General features: G+C 58.9%; 1 protein-coding gene and 1 long non-coding RNA gene across 5 annotated transcripts in view; one reads left to right on the plus strand and one right to left on the minus strand.

Annotated features, from left to right (window-relative positions):
• The first annotated feature begins 963 nt into the window (after positions 1 to 963).
• The window catches only part of LHX2 (LIM homeobox 2), a 30,363-nt gene continuing 13,619 nt past the window's right edge, over positions 964 to 17,707 (plus strand). Inside the window, exons 1-3 of one of the 3 annotated variants that reach the window (XM_070056678.2) lie at positions 964 to 1,096; positions 14,567 to 14,769; positions 15,551 to 15,978. In XM_070056678.2, the coding sequence (XP_069912779.1) occupies positions 14,570 to 14,769; positions 15,551 to 15,978 (628 nt within the window). In that variant the 5' untranslated portion in view covers positions 964 to 1,096; positions 14,567 to 14,569. Of the gene's footprint in view, positions 1,097 to 12,419; positions 13,088 to 14,566; positions 14,770 to 15,550; positions 15,979 to 17,707 lie in introns of those variants that run through there. The other 2 variants (XM_008273337.5, XM_002720474.6) reach the window with 2 other exon arrangements.
• Positions 10,200 to 12,235, minus strand: LOC138845187 (uncharacterized). 2 transcript variants are annotated; one of them, XR_016225121.1, is made up of 3 exons: positions 12,057 to 12,235; positions 11,175 to 11,313; positions 10,200 to 10,597 (listed from the first exon to the last, which is right to left on the minus strand). It is a non-coding gene; the product is annotated as an uncharacterized LOC138845187 (long non-coding RNA). The 2 variants fall into 2 exon arrangements; XR_016225120.1 differs by having other exon boundaries at positions 12,047 to 12,235.

Genomic DNA, 17,707 nt, shown 5'->3' on the forward strand with positions numbered 1-17,707 from the left:
GCCACCCCGCGAGGAGCTGCTCATCAGCTCCTCCAGGGAGAGGAGAACTGCAGCTGGCTGGGAGGGGGGCGGGGGGGGGGCGACTTGTCCCAGGTCTCGGAGCAGCGGAACGGCTTAAACCCGATCCAAGGAGGGAGGCACTGCGAGCGCTCCCGAGCGAGGGGAGGGAGGCAGGGCCGGGGATGGGGGCAGAAAATGGTGAGAGCGAGCAAGCCGCGAGGGGTCGGAGTCAGCGCCGCAGAGAGACGGGGAGACGCGCAGTGAGGGCGAACCGAGCGGCGCGACGGGGACGGGAGATGCGGAGAGGCCCGAGGAGGCGCGCAGGGACCGACCGAGGGACCGGACGCCGGGGCGAGTGACAGTGACAGAGCCGAGGGCGGGGGCGGCGCGAGCGGGCTCGGGACGGCGGGGGGCGGGGCGGGAGGCCCGGGGACGCGGCGCCGCCCCCCGCTCCCCGCTCCCCCCACGGCGCTCCGCCGCCACCGCCGCCGCCGCCGCCCCCGCCCCGGCCCGGCCCGGCCGCCCCCGCCCCCGGCCGCACGCGCCCGCCGCCGCCGCCGCCGCCGAATGACCGCAGCCCGGCCCGCGACGCGCGGCCCGCGCCCACTCGAGGCGGCCGTCAGCGGGCAGCGGGCAGCGGCGCGCGGCAGCCCGGGGGGCAGCTCCCCCGGTGCGGCGGGCCCTGATTGATTTATCAACCGAGACGAGCAACCGGCCCCCGGGCTCCGAGCGCCCCGTCCCCGGCTTCCCCGGCGCCGGTCCTCCCTCGCGCGCACCCCGCCCGGCTCCCGGCCGGCCCCGCAGGCTGGAGCGCCCCGCGGGCCCCAGGAGGGAGCCCCCCGTCCCGCGGCCAGGGCCCCGGCCCCGGCGCCCCCAGCCGGTCCCCCACGCCTCGCGTCTCCTTCGGCTCGGCCCGGCGGGCGCGCAGGCCCTGGGGCTGCCAACTGCCCCGTCGCCCCCGCTGGGCACCGTGCCAGCGACCCAAGCCCTCGCCCTGCCGCTCCCCCCGAGCCCGGCCCCGCCGCCCCCCGCTCCCCGGCCCCGGCCCAGGGCTGCCGGCAGAGCCGGCCACGCCCGCTGCGGAGGACTCGGCAAGGTAAGAAGGCGCCGCGGCGCGCCCCGTGGGGCCTGGAGGGAGGGCTGCACGGGGGCGCGGGCCCGGCCCCCCGACCCGGACCGGGAGCTGCGGCTGCCCCAGGGCCCCGGGCGCGCGAGGGCCCGGCTGGGGCGGGGAGGGCCTCGGCGAGTGGGAGTCGCGCGGGGAGGGACGCGTTGGGCCAGGGCGGTCGTTGCCGGTCTTCCTGTCCGGGGACTGGAGGTGCCGCCCGCATCACCGAGACCTTCTCTTTTGTGGCGTGAGGGATTCCCTTCCCCTCTCGGCAGGCATCCCCTCGGAGCCTGCCGACGCGCACGGGCGCCGTTTCCCGGCGTGTCTGTGGACGAAGCCCCTCTTCGCCTCTCTCTCTGCACCAGCAGCCGGACACCCCCAGTTCAGCGTGTTCGTCCCCTCCCCAGTTCCGAGGGCTCTTCTTTCTCCTCCTCTCCCTCGCATTGAGAAGGAGATTCCCCTGCCCGCGGTGTGCGGCCATCCTCACCCACGCCAGACCGGCTTCCCTGGTGCCCTTGTTCCCCACTTCACCCTGGGTGTGCGGGGTCGACAGCTGGGAGCCAGCCCTTGCGTGTTCCCAGTGCAGGGGCCAGCGACGCCCTCAGCCCAAAGCAGGGGCCCGGCTTCCGTGGGGGAAAGGGGGTGCTGCCAGCCTCAGCCCAGGTGGATGGGGCGTTTGTTTCCAAGAGGCAAAGAGGGGAGACTTTACCCTGAAACAAAGAATCGAGGCCAACCCGGACTGTCCGAGCCTCCTGGAAGACTGAAGAATCTCAGCTTCTGGACGGGAGGGTATGTGGGGGGAGCACATCTCACCCCTCCCCCATCCCTTTAACTTTAAAATAGTTTAATGAACACAGAGAGAGAAATCATTTTTCCCCCTCTGCTTGGTGAGCAGTAGTCTACAAAGAGAATTGGGAAAGGAGGGAGAGAGCTTTAACTCTGATCCCCGCAATTAGTTCCCTGGGATTGGGGTGGGGGCGACCCGGGAGCCTCAGTTCTTCAGATACAAAAGCATTTAGATCGCTTTAGACCGGTTAATCCTGAGTCTGGCTCGGGTCTCTTTTGTTTCCCAACTCCATTGTGGGTTTTGTGCAGTTTCTCTCTGTTCGCGTGATTGACTAGCCAATGGATGGTAATTATCCAAATGTCCCCTCTGTCCTTTGACTGACTTCTATGTATTATGGGCAACTGTCATGCATTCTGTCATTCCATATCATATTACACGTATTATCATATGAAGTCCCCCCCCTTAAAAAGGAGAGAGCCTTCCTGTAGAAGGAAGGGCCCCTGGATAATCGGTGCTGGGCACGGTTGGAATACCGAGCAGGAGACTCACGAGATGGGAGGGTGTGCAGGTAACTTGTTTTGCTGGCTGGGGGATTGGGGTGGTCTCTGAGGCTGGGGCTGTTAGGACTCGTGCTGAGGGGTTGGAGCAGGTTTACCAGCTTGTATTTCTCTAGCCAGACCCTGGGAATGGCCTGGGATACCTTGGGGAGAAACTTGGAATCAGCTGTTTGACCCCCAGAATATCGGAAAAACCTGCAGGACCCAACCCTTTGGGGAGCCATAGAATTTGGTGGCACATGGCCAGGATATCAGCCCTTGGGATCCTACAGACGCCTCATCTCCCTGTGGCCCTTCATGGGACAAAGTCCTTTGGCCCCTTGCCCCAGTCTGGAGCCCAGCAGACTGGGGATGGAGGAGGCAGCTGTCTCTCTTTCAGTTTCCTCCCTACCCCCGCCAGCTGATGCTGAAACTCTGGGAAGGGACAGGCTTTTCCAGTGATGCTTTTGCACAGATAAACTTAGTGCCCCTGGTGCAATTGTGCGTGCCATCACTTAAGAGGGAGGCAGGATTTATAACAAGGAGGCTCTGCAGACGGAGACTCTGGGGTCCTCTGAATCTGTGGGTAGGACTAGCCTTTCTTCTGCTAAAATGTGAAAAAAGTGTTTTATTATTGTCATGGATGTGAAGTGCCGCCCAGATGTACAGCCTCGCAGTTAATTACCTTGTTCTTCATCAAATATAGGAGCAGTAAATTCTCCGGGAAGGGTGTGTGTGTGTGTGTGTGTGTGTGTACTCAGATAAATAGATGGAAGGATAGATGGATGCAGGCAGGGGAGAGAGAACCTCTCACTCTTTTTCAGACCACAGAAAGAGACAGACTGTTTCATGGGAAGCTTGATAACACTGCTGCAAGGTGCTTTGAATTTTTCAATGATCAAATATACATGATCAAGCTGTGCCTGTTAGGGTGCAAGGTGCTCTGACGGTCAATGGCTATTGATCAGGCTGTTAAGTATTTCTGCTCAGTTTTATAAATATAGATAGATCCCAGATGATTTAAAGAATTGGATAGTTAAGAAACTAGCATGCTACATTTCTTTGGAGAAGAGAAAGCAGGGCTGGTCAGTTACAACAGCCCCCCCCCCCAAAACACACACACACACACACACACACACACACACAAAGGGTTGTTTACCCTCCTCCCTTACCCCCAATGCTTTGGGTAATGTGAATTTCATTTGTAGGAGTGCTGAAGAATAGAGTAAAAATATTCCAAATGTTTTCCTTGTTCCCCAAGGCTGGCTGAGAACACTTTACCTGAGTCTAGCCCTGTTTATAGGCGAGGAGTTTACTTATGTCTGTCTCACAATTTTGCAACCACAGTGTTAATGCAGACCGATCTGTAGCGAAGAGCCAGGAGGGGGCCATTTTGGGGAGTGGGGGGGGTCTAAGGTCCTTAAAACCCTTCTGGTTAAGAACAGGGAGAAGCGGCCACATGGCCTTTCCCAATTAACTAATTTCTCACTAATCTGAAGATCTATTTAGAAAGGTGTGGAGGGGGTAGAAGATGGAGATTTAAAGATAATCTCTAATTGGTCTGGAAAAATTCAGTCACTGGTGCCTAGAAAACCTCTCTTTTTCAATTTCTCTATCCTCCTCCCTGACTCCCTTTCTATCTCATTCTCTCATTTTGCCTTCTAGAAATTAACAGTGGACTAGAAAGGAAGAGGCAATAAGAAACAGCCAGTGGAGACAGAGAAAGCAAACTTTTGATTTTTGCATTGTGTGGTGTGGCAATCTTATTTGTAATCGTCCAATTAGCTATTTTGTAAAAGGATCATATTTGAGAAAATCAGCCTTTACCCAGCTCGGTACAACTTAAGCCTGCAGACAATGAACGGTTATGATTTGTTTCCTCATCGTGAAAAGACAGAGGATGTAGATTTTAGATTTTTCTATCTGCAGAATGATCCTTTCCAGCTAAGTGCCCCTCACTGGAGCAGCTCAGGCGTCCCTATTGATAAATTCCTCTGGAAATGGAACCCAAATTGGCATCCTTCAAAAAAGTTGATCCACCTAGGAACGGATGAACCCGTCCTCATTGGGTAGACATGCCCTTTCACCTCATCCTGCCTGACCTATCACTTAATTAATCTCTCACAGATGCAGAGCTGTTGACAATGCCAAAGATAAGCAGTATTTTGAACAAAGCAGGGAGCTTTAAAAAGAACAAACCACACTGAGGTTTGAGGCTTTGAACGCCGTGTAAATCATCAGCATCTGGACACAGAGTCCGTTGTAACAGAGCTGAAGCTCAGCCAGGGTCCCATCTTTGCTGGAAACTTTCGGTGCCATTTGTAACCACTGAGGTCCTTGTCCATCCATTTTCTGCGTCTCCCTTCTCCGCCTCTGGTCCATTCTCTCCCCACCATACCCCCGCCCCCACTCCCACCCCCTTGACTAGTTTTCCTGAAAAGGGTGCTCTGCTTTTCAGTCTTGTCTTTGGCTCTTCAAATCCTTTTTAGAACTCTAGGGTCATCGAGGTGGTCAGCATCGAAGGCTTTGGGTGACAAAATATTGGCTGCATTTTGCTAGTACCTATGAAGGAGGACGTCGGTGCTGGGGGCACCTTGGTGACATACAGGAATAGTTCATTAATTAAAAGACTTGCTAATTGCTGCTTGAATTACTGTATTGCAGAAAGAATGAAATGAGTTTGTAAAATGACAATTTGGGGGATTTTTTTTTTTTTGCTTAAAACATTTTTATAAACGCATCCTAGAAAATGTGTTGCTTTTACTCATGCCTCTGTTGTCAACTATTCAATTGAGCTTCAATTAATGATAATATATGGCCTGGGATCCTTAGCTGGGCCCGACTGATGGAAGAGCTTTGTTGAATTTGGTGCAGGTGGCACTGTTTAATAAGCACAGGAAAGAGTGAATAATGTAGTGCTTGCAAAGAGAAGTAAATGCAAAATAGATCGCTCTAATTATGGCAACCCCCAGAAATGGAGATGCAAGCTGAAATGGCCAACTAGCTGGGAAATTCCAAATAAAACTGATTGTCCCTCCCTACTTTTTTTTTTTTTTTTTTTTTTTTTTTTTTTTTTTACTAACATGGGAGCTTAAAAGTCAATTTGGATGAGCTCATCTGACTCAACAGAGCACAAATTCAAAATCTGAGTCTGAAGATCTGTCAGTGTTTGCCTAAACTGGCTAGAGTGCTCCACCTGCTAGTAAAATTCAGCCCCGAAACAGGGTCATCTGCCTGCTTCTCCTGCAAGAGGTCGTCACAAGTGTACCACGACTCCTCTTCATGTTTTATTACAAAGGCGCAGGAGATTTTGGTTTTGTATTGTTTTGTCTGAATTTCCTTATGCCTGAGAAAATGAGTCTATAGGAAATCAAAGTATGGAGACTTAAGCAAACAGAATTTCCCATATACCTGCAAGGGCTCATAATGATTTTCATTCATGCAAAGATCATCGATGGGACATTAGTTGTTTTAATTAATGGAGGAATAAAAATGCGGGGAGGGGGGTGTTGCTGAGGAGCTGGGCTTCCACATGAAGCCCATGCGGAGGACGACTCGCTCCTCACCTTAAAGAGACAATGCCAACTTCCCACGGAGCAGTGGGGACTGCTAATTGGACCCGTGGAATGTTGGGCTGGGTTAGGGGAAGGGTCTCACTGAGAGCAGTGTTGGAGGTGGGGGCCATGCTGGGCATTCTCCATCCCCTGCAACCTCACTGTTCCCCCTGGGAGAAGGTCCACGTCTTAGCTCGTCTCCTGGGAGAGGAACCGCCTCACCTCCACCGAAGGTGCAATTTGTGCTAGGAGCCTGGTCTGCCTGGAGATGGGAACAGAACGCCAGCGCCTGGGAAGCCAAAACCAATGCTCTGTAGCCTGGATTAGGGAAGGACTGGGCTGCTAGGGGGTGACCCATGTGGCAGTGCCTCCAGCGAGTGGGCACCGACCCCAGGGCTCTGATGGGGGCTGGGCAGTGGTCAAGTGTGGCCTTTTTAGCCAGAAATCCCTGTCTGTCCCATGGAAATGTTTACCAGGGCCACCTCCAATCGACTCGGTGCTGGGCCTGACACCGAGTGGATTACTGTTAGCGTATGTGAACCTCATAAAAGGTTTATGAGGAAACCTGTGCTTAGAGATGGAGTTTAGGGGTGTCCTGCTGTCGGCAGAGGGTAGCAGGAAAACGGCCCCGTGTCAAGTGCATGGGGGTGTAAGAGTTGTCAGCTCATCTGGAGTTCATCAGCTCTGTCCCCACTTTTTTCTTGTGAAAATCTCCCTGTCTTTGTAAGCAAAATGTGGTTCCCACTGTGAGAAAATGTGTTGTTGTTGTTGTTGTGTGTGTCAGTCTGAAAGACTTGTAGAACGGCCACTTTGGCAAAAATGGCCTTTCCAGACTGAGCATTTTTCTGGGTGAGAGTGAAATGAATTACCCTGAAGGAATGGCTGGAGTGATACCACTGGGAAAAAAAAGGTGTGGCATTCTTCTTGCAATCTTTACTTTTTTATTTTTATTTTTTTGCTTCCAGGGTAGTTGACATCTTCTCCTGGAAATTAGGAAGTAGACAACAGTTAGCTGTTGGATATTTCGTTACAAGTCTTCTTTCAGAAAAACCTGAGCTGACAGATTTACATTGTTGACAATGTGATTTAAGCAAGGCTCGGTACAAACTTTCCCCACCCTGATCAATAATGGCCAACCCTTATGCTGAGGTGAACAATCCCTGACCCAGTATTCATATTTCTTTTACCAATTCCCTGTAATAAAATTGAACATTTTGTCACCACTTTGAGAAACACTGCCAAACACCTTAAAACACATGTCACACGCCAGCAGCCCCTCACTTCCCTCCCCCGGGAGTTTCTACATCTGGAATCATAATCACAGATAAAAACCTTGACAAAATTGCATCTGAGCACATTCCTCTCTCCGCAGCCCTTACTTTCTCATAACATTTAATACAATATTAATACCTGCTACCGAAAGGCTGGAGGGAGGGGAAGGGCTGCCAGCTTCCACCGCTCCTGATGCGTCATGTTCAAACCCGAAATGCACACTTCGTGTTTCATTTTAAGTTCAGTGCATGTAACAGGGCCCTAGAGAGAGCGCCCTGGTTAGTTCCCTCACCCGCTCGGCTGACGCCAGGGAGGAGGTTTCGGAATTGTTCAGATCGCTGCGGGGAGAAGAGGAGGAGGACCTGGGCTCTGCCTACCTGCCACGGGCCAAGCCAGCTATCTATCTGGTCTAGTGTCACCGACTCAGGGATCGTCTCTGAGGCAAGCGAGGCCCCACTCATTTTTATTGTCGATAATGGTGATTAGCAGATTTGCCGTATGGTGTGATCAAGGCAATGCTCTGGTTTATAAAGAGACGGCCATGGCCGGGCTGCTTGGCTGCTGACAGCCTCACATCAATAATAATAATAATTAAAAAAAACCACCCCTACACCCACCCCACCCCCAGACCCTGCTGACCCACACGCCTTGTGGGGGGTGGTTCCTCACTGAAGACTGAGGCTTCTTTGGCATTGGCGTGGCTCAGCCTCACCCCAGCTTTTCCTGGAATTGCCCACAACCCCGCATTGCTGGGGGTGGGGGCAAACAGGAGGCGGGTTGGAGAGCAGGGAGAAAGTGCAGACAGCATCCCTCCCTGCGGTCTTCCTGGGGGGCCATCTGCATGCCCTGGGTGTGGACTCTCAGGGGTGGCGGCTTTGTTCAGTCCCTGCCACGCTCTAACCAGAATGAGGGTCAAGGTGGGGGTACCCCCTCTCTTTAAAAAATGGAAACCCCCGGGTTTCTGGAATATCTAATCAGCATCTCTAAGAGCAGCCTCAGTGCGAACACACACACACACACACACACACACACACGCTCCCCACTGGTGAGCAAGGAGTACAATTAGCTGAATGGTGCCAGCAGGCTCAGAAGAGAGGAGATGCTACACTTTCCTCAGGGAATGGAGGCAGGCGACCGCCAGCAGCCTTAAGAACACTGTCCCTTCTGCTTCCAGTCGAGGGAAGAAGTGTGGTTTGGGTTATTGTGTTTTTGTTTTTTTCATGTGTGTGTGTTTCTTTTTTTATTTTTTTGCCTCTTCTTTCCAGTTTCTGTTCTAGAGGCTACCCAGCCTCCAGTACCAGCCTCAAGAGTTTCTGGTCATCCACTGGCAGTGCCCAGAGAGGGAGCCCCAGGCAGGGGTTCTGGGGCCAGGGAGGGTGGCTGCCCTGCGCCCGGGGCTCCTTCGTTGGTGGCTCCCAAAGCCGGCGTTCTCTCTCCCTGCCTTTCCCTCGGGGGAGACTCTCGGAAAGGCTGCAAAAATCTGGGCGCCCGCTCGCTCGCTTGTCAAGAAGCAAACTGTTCACATTCTCCAAGAGCAACATCCCTGCCTAGGAAGAGGAAGGAAGAGGCAAAATAAATAAAACCAGTTAATGTTGTAGTTAACTTGCAAATCAAGTAAATCTGTTGGTGCCGTATTTGAGAAATAAACCATCAGAGCGTCACAGCAAACACACACTTCTGAACGTCTTCATTTTGATTTAATGGTATATCAGCGTCAACTATCGCTTCTTCTGCTGGTACACACGGCCTGATGCCGCGGGAGGAGGGTGCCCATGTTTATCACCGAGTGAGATGACTAATTACACCTTGTCAATCACCGGCTATGAAGACATAAAACCAGCGCGCACAATGAAGTAGTTGCCCGCAGCGTCAATTAGCTGGCGAGTCCGAGGTTACTGCGTGGCCCCGCTCTGGCCGGCTCTAATAACGGGACCGAGCGCCGGCGACGGCGCACGGATCAATCCCCCCCCCCCCGCCCCGCTCCCGCCCCTCGCCCCCCGCCCGGCCCGGCCCGGCCTCACTCTTTCCGCGCCGCGCGCGCTTCCTCGCTCCGCGGCCCAGGCTCGGTGGCGCCGCCAGCCCCGGGAGCCCCGGGAAGTTTGCGCGCGGCAGCTCCGCAGCCGGCAGCCGGGAGCCCCGCAGCCTTCGGGGAGCGCCAGGGCTGGTGGCCCCTTTGTTGGAGGAGGCGTGGAGGGAGCGCTTTTGTTCTGAGTTAGTCACGGTGGCCGGCTGGAGGCTGCTACCTCATTATGCGCCGGGTCTGCACGTCTGCTAGGAAGCAGATGGTGGGGAGGTAGGCAGCGGCGAGAGTGGCCAGACCCGAATTCCGTTCACCTGTCACCTCCCACAAAAGGCAGGTTCGGGGGACTCTAGGATTCTCCCCCCAACGTCCCACCCTCAGGGGAGGGGGGATCAGGGGCCGCCGCGACCCGCGCCTGCCAATGTTGCATTACCTGTGGGTGCCGGCCTCCCCCGTACCCCCTGCCCGCGCCTCGGCGGCAGCCTCTCACACCGTGTAAATGTCACTCACGTGTCAGGATGTGTGTTTACAGCCTGTTCCTCTCCTTGTTTGGTCTCCGCGGATGGGGCTCAGCGGTTGCACCGCGGCCCTCGGCCGCTGGGGCAGATTAGCAAAGTTACCGGCCTCTGAACCCCGAGGCCCGGGACGCCCAGATCTCGCACCCCGCGGCGGGAGCCTCTCGCAAACCCGAGCGCTTCCCAGCCTGACGCAGAGGGATCAATAGGCAGGCGCACCCGACGCGATTCCCGGCCGACTTCCGAAAGCTGGGGGGTCGGTGCAGCAACGGATTTGGGCTGCCGGTCGGGGAGGGGGCGACGGAATCGCGCGCACAGGCTGTGGGGTTGGGGGGAGCGCAGAGCTGCGGGGTGCGTTTCTGCGTTTGCTGAGAAGCCCGCGGCAGGAGTTGGCGGGGCGGGGGGGGGGCCCTCTTCTACCACCGTAGCCCTTCCAGCTCCCCAAGACGCACTGTATCCAGCCAGCCCCGGAGCGGAGCCTCGCCGAGGACAAACACTCTGGCCTCGTTACTAAATTTTTTTCTACCCCTTGGGCGACCTCCTGCTGAACCCTGGTGATTCCCAGATTAGATTTTCATTCCCCACTTTCTTTGAAAGAAAGTGTCCCAGATGCGTCAGGGAAGCACGCCCCTGCACTCATGTAGGCGTCCGCGTGCCCGGGCGCAAGTGTGTGCAGGCGCCGGAAAACGTCTGTGTGCACACGCGCGCAGGCGCGTCTCTGTGATCGTGGTCATTTCCTCGCTTTGGGGCATCTGTGCGTGTGCAGCGCAGCCGTGTGCAAACATCCTGGGAACTTCAAGAGTTTCTGCAAATACGAAAAACAAGTTATTCCAGTAGGTGATCTAAGCAGAATTCCCTGAACACGCGAGTGTACTTAAGTTGTGCAAAGAATTGCGTTCCCAGATGCATCTTGCTGTTGGGGACCAGACACACACCTGATGCGCAGGGGGTAGACCCTAGCTCAACGGGAGTGGTGGATGAGGCTTTGCCAACAAGGGCAAATTTATGCTGGCTGTATTTTTGCTAACAGAAACGAGCGTGTGCACTTGCACATGTGAACTCGATTGCAAGTGCAAGAACACTTCAAGCACAGGAATATCTATGTAAGAGGGTGCTGTGGGCGTGTGAAGTATGATGTCCTGCTGCCTCAGCTCTGGCAGAGACCCTGGCTTTGCGTCCTGGCAAGCAGGTCACTTCAGACTAACGCTCTTCCCCCACTCCCTCCCTCAGATGGAGCCGAGCCTACTCCTTTAGCCTTGTTCCCCGGTCACTTTTGATCTGTTAAATCCTGCTCCACCAGACACCGGGGTATTGCCTTCAATTCCCGGACAGATTAGGCTAAGCTTTAAGTGTAGAGGCTGGGAGTGGTAGCTGGGATTTACCTGGCAGGCTAGGCTCTTGGTCCTTGGCACAGTGGTGGAACCAGGTGGCAAGGTGGACCCTGGGTGTCAGTGGATCTGTGGCTTGGCACACCCAGTGGGCAGAGGATGGGTCTGAGGTCTTTAAGAAACTTCAGTGGTGCTGAAAGTTTTCAATAGGAGAGAGAAAAGAGTAAGTAAAGAATTTGCCAAGTGCCTACTTTAGTACGTTCCAGGCGTTTTACATGATGATCTCTGCTTTATCACCTCCATGCAAGGGGGCCCTCTTGTCTGCCATTGCAAAAGCAAGCTAAGGGCGGTTATGTCACTCGCCTAAGGTTTCCCTGAACAGCAACGCTAGGAACCAGTATTCGGACTCCTGCCTTTCTGAGGTCCCAAAGCCACGCTCACCCCCACTCTTCCAGGCTGGAGAGAGATGGGGAAGAGGCAAGAAGGAGCTACACGCTGGGCCACAGATTGGGCCCTAGTTTACTCGCATCTAGGATGTGTTGGCTGGCCCCCTCGCTGGGAGCCACAGATTTCCCCTCGTGGGCTCAGCTGGGTCCCCAGCGGGCCTGTGCAGCAGCCCGCAGCCCAGGCTCAAGGTCCAGCTCTGAGGGAAGTGACCGAAGACTGGCAATTCTGCCCCAGGCCTGCCTTTCTGGGCCCCCTCCGTACAGCCGGTGCTAGAGGCAGAGGCTCTGGGCTGGGGAGAGCCCGGAGTGAGACCTCCTGGAGCATCCTCCGGCTGCACCTTCTTAGGATAGAGAGCGAGGAGCGAGGGTTTAATTTCCCTTCCTTCCCGGAGAAATCGCAGGAAACCGTTCGTAGCTTAAAAACTCCAAACCCCGCGCTCTGCCTCCTCCCTCCCGCCTCCTCCCTCCAGCCTCGCCCACCAGCTCCCACCATCTCGTCCCTCCTCTCCTCCCCTCGCCTCTCCCCTCCCTCTCGGGTCTCCCGCCTTCCCGGAGCACGCGCTGCCAGGGCCTGGGGCGCCGGGCGGCCAATGGCGCGGCGGCAGGACGTGATGTCAGGCGCGGCTGTAGAAAAGGCGCGGAGGCTTGCGCTGGCGCGGACTGCAGAGCCGGGGCTGGGCTCGGCGCGCGCTTGGAGAGCATTGCGCCGAGGCTGGGCCCGCGGCCGGCGGCTCCTCCTCCCACTCTGCTCCTCCTCCTTTTTCTCCTCCTCCACCTCCTCCTCCTCCGCCTCCTCCTCCTCCTCTTCCTCCTCCTCCTCCTCCTCCTCTTCAATTCTCCGGGTGGCTCGGCTCGGCTCGCTGGCTTCGGAGAAACCCTTACTTCAGTCGCCGACTCGGCGCCCAAGAGGGTCGCCCTGGGCTGGGGCGCACCCCAGGGAGGGGAGGGTTCCAGGCAGCTGGGCTGCCGCTGGCACCAGCCTCTTGTGGGGTGAACCGCGACCGCAGCCGTCGCTGCCTCGGGCAGAGTTTGCGCCCCTGCTTTGCGCCCCGGGCGCCGAAGCCGGGCGGGCAATGCCCGCGGCGTGAAAGCGCCCGCGGCGGGCGCCGACCCCTGCCCTTTTCTGCACCCCCCCTTCCCGTGCCCTTGTGACCCTGGCTTTGGCGCCGCCGCCCAGGCGCCCCGCGATGTAGCTGCCCCTACGCCTCGGCGGGAGGCGTCCTGGCCCGCGGGCGCCCGGGACCCGGAGCCCGGCCTGGGGGCGCAGCCGAGCTCGGGCGGGGCCGGGGCTGCGGTGGCAATGCGCCGGGCCCGTTAGCGCCAGGAGCGCCAGGCAGCTGAGGCGGGGGGCAAGCCCTCCGTCCGAGGAGCCGCGCCCCCGGCCCCGCCGGTCCCGCCGAGATGCTGTTCCACAGTCTGTCGGGCCCCGAAGTGCACGGGGTCATCGACGAGATGGACCGCAGGGCCAAGAGCGAGGCTCCCGCCATCAGCTCCGCCATCGACCGCGGCGACACCGAGACGGTAGGCGCGCGGCTGTGGGGTCCGGGTTGAGAGCTGGGACGGAGTCGGGTCCGTCGGCGCCTCCGGTCCCCGAAGTTTAGGGAGCGCCCTTCGTGCCGCACGGGACCTGGCGCTGAGAATCCTCGGACAGGATGCTAGGCCCGTAGCTGCCGGCTGGGGTGTTTGTGTGTGGGGGGAGACCTGGCTGCTGGGGCGCAGCAGGAAACAAGGTCGAAATCCCGGAGCCCTGGGGTGGAGGACAGCGTTTCTCCCGGAGTGGAGGCGAAGTCTCCTTTGCGGCCCTTCTCACCTCGCTCGGCGCCCGGGTCGAAAGCCCCGCGCTCCGCTTCCCGGCTCGGGCTCGGGCTGCTGGCGGCGTCTCCCGCAGCTCCGGGCAGGACGAACCAGTCGGGAGCACTGGGGTTCTATCCGGCGTCACCGGAATCGGGGCCCGCTCCCCGGAGCGGTTTCTGGGGCCGAAGTCCTCTGGGCCAGCACTTTTCGTTGATCGTGTTCCCGGCCCCGTGGCCGGCCGGCCGTGACCAGGCCGGGGCTAGGAGTTCAGGCTCGGCCTGGCTCTCGCGGAAGGAGACTCCACTCGGTTCTTTGCACCTGGCTCCTCCTGGCCAGCCCCACAGAGCCAGTTTCGGGCCCCTAGACCTCCCCGGGGGCGGAGGAGCCGAGGCTGCCCGAGCGGCGGGCCCAGAAGTGACCTTAAGGCCGGGGCGGCGGGGAGCCCGTTCGAAGCGTCTTCTGCAAGAGCGGCGGCCTCAGCGGCCTCTCGGCCTCCCGGCGCTCCTGCCCCGCTTTGAAGCCTTTCGCTCGGCTCCAGCTTGGTGGGGGAAGATTTGGCCTGGGCCTGCCCGGCACCCAGAGACTGTGAGGGTGCCCCGGCACCCCGCTGCACAACCCCCGGACCCAAGAAGGCCTCTGCCGCTGTGGCAGAGGAGCCAGAAGTTGTATGACCTGCCCTGGCCAAAAGCCTTCGGCCTGCGGATCCAGAGACCACCGGGGCTTGGGGGCGAGGGAGCCTGCTGGCTCCAGGAAGAGGAGTCTGTCCGGAGGGTGACTGCTAATGATCACTTTACCCCTCTCCTGAGACCCGGCCGGTGGCTCCTTTAAGAAACAGTTTGGAGGGCGCTCTTGGAAGGCTGGACCGGAATAGCCGCAGGCTGCCCCAGTCCCTGCAGGCCGACAAGCATTTCTGGGGAACCGGCTGGGGGACAGGAAGGGGGAGAAGTAGAAAGGGAGCGAGTCGTCCAGACTGGGAGCTCGGCCTGGGCCCGTGGCCGGCTAAGGCTGCGCCGATGGGCCTGGGCCCCAAGCCGCCTGGATATAGGCCCTTTGGGGTGGGGGAAGCGCACTGCCCACGCTGGCAGCCCCCTGGGCGGTCAGGGCTGCCTGGGGCCACCGAGGCAGTGGCGGGTGCCGGCTTCCCGGCGGCGGAGGAGCCGCAAGCTGACACGGGCGCTGCGGTCTCCCGCCTTCCTCCCTTCGCAGACCATGCCGTCCATCAGTAGTGACCGGGCTGCGCTGTGCGCTGGCTGCGGGGGCAAGATCTCGGACCGCTACTACCTGCTGGCGGTGGACAAGCAGTGGCACATGCGCTGCCTCAAGTGCTGTGAGTGCAAGCTCAACCTGGAGTCGGAGCTCACGTGTTTCAGCAAGGACGGCAGCATCTACTGCAAGGAAGATTACTACAGGTAGCCCCCCTCCCCTGCTCAGAATGCCCTCGCGGCCACAGCCCCCCCCCCCAGGTTTCCCTACTCAGGCTCCCCCCCCCCCGCCCCCTCCAGACCAGCACGGATGCGGTGACAGCCTTTTAAAGCAGTGATTTGGGAAGCTTTGGGGAAGGTGTGCAAAGTGTAGGGACCAGAGAGCAGCAGGAGCTGCCCTCCCCTCTGAGCTGGGGTTGGGGGCTTTGCATTCCTCTCCCCCGTGAAGTTTCAGGAGTCAGCCAGAGGGGCACAGAAATAGGCATTCCCGCAAACCCAGGCCGGCCAGTGTTGGTGTGGAACAAAGTTGCAGGGAGTGCTTGGGGAGTGGGCGCGATCGGGAGTCTGTAGGGAGACAGGAAGACCGGAAAGAAAACTGGCCAGGATTAAAGCAGCAGAATGCCGAATGGGGCTCCAGGTTCCCAGTTTCTCCTTCCGTCCAGGTTTAGGGTTAGTGTCTGTTTATATTCCCTCTCTTTCCTCCAAATTACCCAGGTGGGCAGGGGGAGTGTGGAGAAAGGGGCACCTGGGGGAGTTTCTGCTCCACTCCCAAGTAAGGCTTTCCTAGGGCTTGCTCAGACTCTAAGGCAGAAGCTCTTGTAGGCGTAAAAATGGTTAAAGGGAACTATTTCAGGATAGGACCAGGCCTGGGTCAAAATCTAGCTCCCTCTGCCCCATCCTCCAAAGGCAGGCAAAGTTGTCCCAGCAGCAGCGGGGACATCCCGAGGAAGGATTGGGGGGGGGCTTACCCAACCGTGTGTCCCCACAGCCCCTGCCTCCCTGGTCCCTACAGGCGGTTCTCCGTGCAGCGCTGCGCCCGCTGCCACCTGGGCATCTCGGCCTCGGAGATGGTGATGCGGGCTCGGGACTTGGTTTATCACCTCAACTGCTTCACATGCACCACGTGTAACAAGATGCTGACCACCGGAGACCACTTCGGCATGAAGGACAGCCTGGTCTATTGCCGCTTGCACTTCGAGGCGCTCCTGCAGGGCGAGTATCCGGCGCACTTCAACCACGCCGACGTGGCGGCGGCGGCGGCTGCAGCGGCGGCGGCCAAGAGCGCTGGGCTGGGCGCAGCCGGGGCCAACCCGCTGGGTCTTCCGTACTACAACGGCGTGGGCACAGTGCAGAAGGGGCGGCCGCGGAAGCGCAAGAGCCCCGGCCCTGGGGCAGACCTGGCGGCCTACAACGCTGGTGAGTGCGCGTGCAAGTGCGGGGCGCACCGAGCGCCCCCGTCGGGTTGGGGGAAAGCACGGCGCCGAGGGTCGCGAGCTGCGGAGGATCTCTCTGGGCTTGTCATACCGAGGGCCCTCGGACCCTTAGACTCTCGTGCCGGAGTGCGGCCTGGCGGCAGGGACTTCAGTTTTCCTCCGCCCCAGCAGGCGCGCTCTCAGAGGCTGCTTTGGGCCCTTGGAGCCCTGGGTGCGGGCCTTGTAGCGGATTAGATGTGTGTGTGTGTGTGTGTGTGTGTGTGTGTGTGTGTTTTAGAGGTGGCTTTTTGGTTTGCAGCTTGTGCCCGCTTTGCTGCGCAGAAAGTGTAGGGATCGAGCAAACAAGGCGGCGCAGACACCAAACAGGCTCTGGGCGGGCGCGGCGGAGGGCGGGGAGCCGGGGCTTCAGCGGAGCCCGGCAGGGCGCTGAGGGTCCCAAGAGAAAGGGCTGGAGGTGGCCTGGGGCTGTGAGCTCAGCCTGGCGCAGGGTCCGGTGGTGAGAAATGTCCCCAGGGCGGCGGACGCGGGAGCATCTTCCAGGCCAGGGCTGTGGGTCCTTGCGGCGTCTCGACCCTCCAGGGAGGCCGGGTCCTGGTTTTCCCGGGCTCTCTTTTCTCTGTGTCCGGGCGCCTAATGGGGTGAGGGCGGCAACCATTGGAAGCCGGAGCCCGGAGCCCGGGACGAGAGACCCGAGCAGGCCCGGCCTCGCAAGGGGGGAGGGTGCGGCAGAGGGGTGGCCTCGTTCCACATTTCCGGCGTCTTTGAACCCCAGGGCCCCGTTCCTGGAGCTCTGCCCCCTCCTGCGCCCCTCCCCGCTCAGGACCGCAGTAGGCTCCGCAAATTGAACCGTCAACATCTGCCCGAAGTCTGCACGACCCGGAAAGGTTTACGACTCTGGGGGCTTCCGAACTAGAGTTTATTTGCAATTATTTTCTTTTTTTTCGTTTGCGACAGAATCGGATTCGGAAATCATGGTTTCTTCCCCACCCCCAGTCTGATGCCCAAGTTGGGGCAGAGGGGGCGGCGGTGCAGAAGAAGTCAGTTATTTTGATCTTGAGTCTGAGCTGCTGGGGGAGCGCTGGGCAGTGGCTGGGGGGTCGCCGCTGCGCGACAACGAGAACTTGCCCGCTGCAAGGCAGTGGGGTGTGTCTCGGTGTGTGGAGCTGGGGGGCTGCAGCCCCTACTTGGGGCAGTGGGGAATCCGCGATGGCAGGGCAGTTTAAGATTTGGGGAGGCCCTACCGCCCGGGGGGGCCCTCTCGAACTTCCACCCCGCATCTCCCAGCCCGGGCCGGGCCCCCAACACCAAGCCGCGCCTGTGTATCAAGCGGGTTCGGCCCCCAGTAGGAAGTGGCTCCAGGGCACCCGGCAGCGGGCTTGAGCGTTTCCTTGGGCACACTGGGTTTGGAATCGTACAAGAAAAGCGGGACGAGAAGCGCTAAAGATTTCTTTGCTTTTTGCTGCCCGCCGCCCGCCCCCCCGCCCCGGGGAGGCCGCAAGGACCTGCGGCCGGAGGCTGTTTCAGGGGGAGCTGGCGCCTTCGCAGGACGCCTGCCCCACAGCCAGCTCAGTTTTTTCATTTCTCTTTGGGCCCGCTCTTTTCCTCCTTTCTCTGTCTCCCGAGCGGTTTCACTGTTGCCCCGCTATCGTGCGCTCGCGCCTCCGGCCTTGGCCCGGCCCCCGGGCACTAGGAGGAAGGGTGTCCGGTGCGCG

The sequence above is a fragment of the Oryctolagus cuniculus genome, chromosome 1 (genome assembly GCF_051225735.1).
Source record: "Oryctolagus cuniculus isolate XC-2025 breed Fujian yellow rabbit chromosome 1, ASM5122573v1, whole genome shotgun sequence".
Classification (NCBI taxonomy): Eukaryota; Metazoa; Chordata; class Mammalia; order Lagomorpha; family Leporidae; genus Oryctolagus; species Oryctolagus cuniculus.